This window comes from Myotis nattereri (genome assembly GCF_964212035.1).
Source record: "Myotis nattereri genome assembly, chromosome: 16".
NCBI lineage: Eukaryota > Metazoa > Chordata > Mammalia > Chiroptera > Vespertilionidae > Myotis > Myotis nattereri.
This window is the reverse complement of record NC_138091.1, coordinates 40,560,847-40,566,846: the sequence shown is the minus strand read 5'-3', so window position 1 is coordinate 40,566,846 and position 6,000 is coordinate 40,560,847. Positions and strand designations below refer to the sequence as shown.

The window sequence follows — 6,000 nt, the reverse complement described above, 5'->3', positions numbered from 1 at the left end:
TGCCGCGCGCTCCTGGGCGGGCGGGTGCGGGGAGAGAAGGGGCGAGACACAGTGACCCGGGAGGCACCATCCCCAGGTCTCCACTCCGCGCAGAGAAGGAACGCCCGCCGACACCGCGAGACCCCGCAGTCCCCGCGCCCAGCTCTCAAGTTCAAGGGCGACGCCCCTCACCAGCGGAGTTACCCCGCGCGGCGCGCTCGCCGGCCCTATCGACCCCGACCGGCCCTCTGCGCCCAGCGCCCCTCCGGGTCCCCGGAGCCGCCCGCGCGCCCGGCGGGGCCATGCCCGGGCTGCGCCGGGACCGCCTGCTGACCCTGCTGCTGCTGGGCGCGCTGCTCTCCGCCGACCTCTACTTTCACCTGTGGCCCCAGGTGCAGCGCCAGCTGCGGCCCCGCGAGCGCCCGCGGAGCTGCCCCTGCGCGCGCCGCGCCTCCGCGCCGACCCCGGCCCCCGCCTCGGACCCCCGCACGGCCGCGCACAACTTCTCCCGCGCCCGGCCGGGGCCAGAGCGGGACCGCGGCGGCCGCAGTGGCCCCGGCTCCAAGCTGCAGGCCCTCTTCGCCCACCCGCTGTACAACGTCCCGGAGGAGCCGCCGGTCCTCGGGCCGGAAGACTTGCTCCTGGCCGGCCAGGAGGCGCTGCGCTATTACCGGAGGAAGGTGGCCCGCTGGAACAGGTGAGGACCCCCCCCCCAACCCCGGCCCGGCCTCCCCGCGCCCCCGGCCCCCGCCCGGGCGGCCTCGCCCAGCCCACGCGCCCTGGCCCCGGGCCCCAAGTGTGTTCCCCACCCAGACCCCACCAGCTGTTGCAGACCTCCGAGTTCAGCCTCAAGTTGGTCTCGGGGCAAGAAAAAGTTTCTAGGCAGCAGCACAGCCAAGAAATGTCCCCAGCCCCTCCCCCGTGAGCTCCTCCGGCTCACTCCGTAGCCCAGCCTCGGTCCCCGGGGTCATTTCCGCCCTCTGGCTTCTGGTGGAAAGTCGCCGTTGGACTCCGCTTTTCCAGAATGAGGTTTCCCCGCAGAGCGCTCCCGGGGCTGGTTGGAATTCGGCGCTCTGCGCTCGGGCGGACCTGGCCGCCGCCCAGACAGCCAGGCTGCTCCCCGAAAACCAGCTCTTCCCCTCCCCGCGCCGCCGCCCCGCCGGAGGTCAGCGGGGCAGGGGGTAAACCCGCAGTTCCCCGATAAGGTCGCCGCTCCGTTTGATTTAAAAGCTGGTTTGCCCCTTTCTGGTGAGTGTCACACCCCGAAGGCAGCGGCAGCGTTCGTGTCCTGGGGATTTGGGTTGACTTGGATCTGAGGCTTGATGCTTTCACAGAGGAAATAAAAATCGACCTGGGAGTGTTTTTTAAACCCGAAGCAAAAGATAAAGGAATAAGATCTCAAACATATTTAGGGTAAAACTAGGAAGGATGTTTTTGTAAAACGCGGGGAGGGGCGGTTTTGGAGAAGATGAAGTGGTCAGTGCTGAGATCCCCGGCTCGTGGCGGAAGCTGTCGGTTTTGAAGTACAGACTTGTCTGAATATCACTCACATCCACGGTTCACTTTCGAACCACACCCATCAATTTTCTTAATGCAAGAGATTGCAGGATGAGATGTCGTGGGGTAAGCATTCCCTCCAGAGCGTGGGGTGTGTGTGTGTGTGGGGGGGGGAGCATGGGGAGACCATAAATCGCAGTGCCAACCCTCTTAATGTTTGCTCATTATTCTGGAGTGCTGAGACTGGGGGGGGGGGGAGCCCTCCAGAAATTAAAAAGAGAGTTATTGGCCGAAATCACCGTGGTGAATTTCAATTACAACTCTGTGGCTGCTGATTTTCTATTAGAAAGAAAGTGGTTCTCAATTCCATCCGTAATTGTGTGCAAAAAAAAAAAAAAGCAATTTGTGATTGCTTCTCAGACAGTCACTTTGGACATTACTTTTATTGCGCCAATAACATGGAGTCTGGCTCAGTGAGCTAGGAAAGGTGGCCCTTAGGAAATTATCTACATGTCTGCTGCCCAGTTAAGAATGAGGAACTGCGGGCAGTCACTTGCTTTTGTAAATGTAGATCAGCATTCACTTAGTCACAGCGCTGTGGCCTGAAACTTCCCCATGTTACTTTGATCCTGAATGTTTTGGCAGAAAAGCGAAAGTCTTTCTCACCAATCTGTCCGACAGTCGACACTGAGCTTGGTTTCTACGCCGCCGACTTCACAGAAGTGCATTTCCTGATCAGAAATGATCTTGGTCATTTAACTGAATATAAATGGGGGGGGGGGGGGAGGAGGGCTGGTGGCCTTGCTGTATTAACAGGAAATGGAGCCGTTTTGTGTGGTTGGTTGAACGTGACAGTTGTGATATTTAGTCATCACTTCTTTCGACTGCTGGAGGTCACAAGTGAGATTTGTGGGCCGTAGCAGGCTGGTCAGCTGCAGGGGGGCCCAGGGAAGCTGGACCTCCAAGCCAGAGAACACACTACCTGCTCCCAAACCGTATTGTCAACGCCAGTGGGGGGATGTTAGTAAGCACATGCATTGTTGTGTGTATCAGGGTTGCAGGTGGAACGTGGAAGATTCGCGGAGTTCATTAGAATCACGCTCAGAGCTCAGTGGTGAGAGTCACTCATTACCTTAAGGGAGAGAGTGCTGTGACCACTAGGAGGGCGGGGGAAGGCTCCAGAGCACAGTGCAAATAACGAGAATGGACAGCAAAGGGAGAAACAGTGAATGGCCTCGCTCATTGTTTAAAACCCTCCTTATTTGGAGCCACAACCCAGCCACTATTTGAACACCCGGGTTGACAGACTTGGGCGAAGGCTGCCCTGCCAATAATTACCTGCGTGAACTGCTACCCAAAAGGGTTGCATCAGCAAACCATCTGCCAACCCAGGAGAGGCGCGGGTAGTGAAAGAAGCCAAGTCATCATTCTCCTCCGCTTGCGGGAGAGGCCATTAGTCTGAGTGAGTGATTTTTTCTTTAAACCATCACGCTAATAAGCAGTGGTATGAAGCCGGAAGTTATCTTTCTATAACTTGAGCTCATGACCGCCAGGAGATAGGACTGGCCCTTCTTTTCCCCCAGGACACTCCTTTTGGATTTCACAGCGTGGAAGACGGAGCTTAGACAGTGATTTGGATGTCGTAGGCTCTCAATCAATATTTGCTCACTTGGGTGTCAGTGATGAGTGGCGTTGAAGTGTAAAGGACGTGCTGTGTGGGGTGGACTATGTACGTGCTGTCCGACAGGCTTTCTGCAAACCTCCGGGACCTGCTGTTCTTCCCTCCCTTCCTCTCTTTCCTCCTCAAAATGTAACTAGACGCGGCACCGTCCAGGTTAAAATGTAATCAGGGGGAGTGTTTCTGCCACTGATCACGGAGAGCGAGCGAGCCAGCGCCAGCCTCCATCAGGCATGATGACACCTGTCTTGCGTAGTGAAGAGGAGAGAGCAGCACAGGGAGCAAGGGAAAGGCAGTCCTCACAGTTTCGGGCCACGGACCCACCAGCCAGACGAAGCCTTTCGCTTTCTAAGTGGTGATGGGAGGCAGGGCCTACCTGGAGCGCAGGTAGCTGCTGTTCAGGTTGTTACTATCCTGGCCTCCTAGAGGCTGCACTTCCGATTTCTCCCCTGCCCACAAGCTGCCCGACCAGAAGACATCTGTCCTCTGACATGTCAGAACACGGGCTGCGTGGCCTGGCCTCTCGCCCACATGTCTTTGGTTGGCTCCTCTGGATTCCTCTGGTCTTGACAGGCAAGGTCAAACCGGGTCATGCCTCACTGGTGTGAAAACTCCAGCAGCTGCGACACAAACATGAGTTTTCTTCTCTCTGCTTTTCTTTCTTGACATCTTCCTCGGGCATTAGGAAAGGTACAGGCTCCTGCAACGACAGATCCCGCACCTCTCAGGAGGTCAGGAGGGTGTGCAGACGCCTGTGCAGACGCCTGTGTTCTTCCCACCGTCAGAAGCTCCTGATGGTCCCTTTCCTCCTGTCTCCTTGCTGTCACTGAGAGAGAGCAACCCTGAGTCTCTCTTTGAAAATCACAGCAGGGAGACTGGGCAGCTTTTCAAAAATGACAGTTGTTCAAGGGGAATACATTGACCCAAGTTTTCCGGGGGGTAGGGGGTGGGGTGGGGCGAGCTTTGAGAAGATCCAGAAGCCGAGGCGGATCTAGGAGGGAGGGGGGAGAAAGAGCCAAGAGAGAGGGCAGAGCACCAGCTGGAAAGGAGAATTGTCTAATCCAGGCAGTTTTGAAAGGAAAGCTGCTTCCCACCATGGCATCTGAGGAATGAAAAACGCAAGCGTTTGATTCTCGCCGCCACATTTTTTTTTTTTTTAAATCTCTTTCCTGCTTACCTCACGCTGGCCCCAGACCACAGGGAACGTAGATTTACTGGGAGCAGGCAGCTCCACCCACAGAGCGGGTAAAAGTCCGGGTTCTTTCTCATGGGTGGTGGCCAGTGGCCTTCCCCCGGGGTCAGCAGGGCCTGGGACCATCGTCTGATTCTCCACCTGGGATGCCAGGCCAAGAAAGGAAACGGCCTCTTCAACTTGAGCTGGGCCTCGGCCACGTCCTGTGTGCGGTTAGCAGAGCGAGTGGGGATCCGACTTCTGTTTCCCACTTCCCTCAATTAGGTCTTCGCTCGGCTGGTTTGGGGAAAGCTATGATGTGAGTGGTTTCTGGATCTCTGGACCTACAGCCGGAGGAAACGTCTTCACTCTTCCGAAAGTCAAAATCTCTGAGCAGATGGTTTCCGAGAGAGGCAGTCCAGATGCCCCTTCCGCATCCCGCAGCCCGGCTCACCGCCATTATTAGCGCAGCAAAGCCAGGGAGGGTCTCAGCGCTGTCCATCCAAGGAGGAGAGGCACTTCCTGTTTCCAAATATATCGACATGAAGCCCCTCCGCGGAGAACTGGAGGGTGTTCTTCAGCTGTCCCATTGCTCCCAACCCTTTACCCTCTCCTCTCACCCCAACCGAGTTCTCACCAATCCCGGGAACTCAGCTGGCTATTTCTGTGCTTGCAAATCTCTACTCGAAACATGCTGGGTATGTGCTACGTACTTTACCTACACTGGCTAACTTAGGCCTCACAACTTCCCTAGAAGTAGGTGACTGTGGCAGACAGAATTCCAAGGTGGTCCCCTGGATTCTCAGCCCTGAGACCCTGACGTACACACACCTTCTCCTGAGTTTTCAATCAAATGCCCATCCAGGTGCTCCCATAAGGGCAGCTGATCTCGGGATAGGGAGATTGACCTCGTCGCATGAGCCCTTTAAAAGCAGAGAGTTTTCTCCAGCTGGTTGAAGTTGAGGAAGTCAAAGATACAAAGCAGGATAAGGATTTGCTGACTTGGAGTCGGAGGGGGCCACATGGCAAGGGAGGTAAGGGATCTTTAGGAGCTAAGATTGGCCCCCAGCTGACAGCCGGCAAGGAAGCAGGGACTTCAGTCCTATAACCACAAGGAACTGAATTCGGCCAACAACAGGAATGAGCTTGGGAACAGATCCCTCCCTTCCCCCAGCCTCCTGAGGAGAGCTCAGCCTAGCTGACAACTTTGCTTCAGCCGTCAGCCCTGCAGAGCCACATGAGTGGACTTCTGACCTCCAACGCTGCAAGCTTCTAGTGGGTACTGTTTTGAGCCACTAGGTTTGTGGTAATTTGTTTCACAGCGATCGAAAACAAACAGTACTGCTGTTTACTTCCTTTTATAGAGGAAACCAGGGACCAGGAGGTTATATAACTTGCCTTCTGAAGTCAGGCAGTAAGCAAACCACAGGCAGGCTTTGGACCTGAGGGTCTGGCCCCAGAATCCATCTTCCAACCAGTGGCTCCACCACCAGGCATCCTTTGATGTCCATAGGTCCTCACTTTTCCTCTTGGGGAAAGGCTGTTCTGACTACCTCCACCCAGCCTCGCCCCTCCCCGGCAGGATGCATCCTCTCCGTATAATACCATATTGCTTTTTATGACCGTGTACTGTCTGGCTTCATGGCGGCCGTCTGGAGCCTCAGGTGACAATAAA

At 56.1% G+C, this 6,000-nt stretch overlaps 1 protein-coding gene across 1 annotated transcript in view; it reads left to right on the top strand.

Annotated features, from left to right (window-relative positions):
• Positions 1-281: 281 nt before the first annotated feature.
• Positions 282-6,000, top strand: part of FAM20A (FAM20A golgi associated secretory pathway pseudokinase) — a gene marked incomplete at its 5' end in the record, with an annotated part of 30,468 nt that continues 24,749 nt past the window's right edge. Inside the window, one exon of the mRNA XM_081109925.1 lies at positions 282-676. Within this exon, the coding sequence (XP_080966051.1) occupies positions 282-676 (395 nt within the window). The remainder of the gene's footprint in view (positions 677-6,000) is intronic.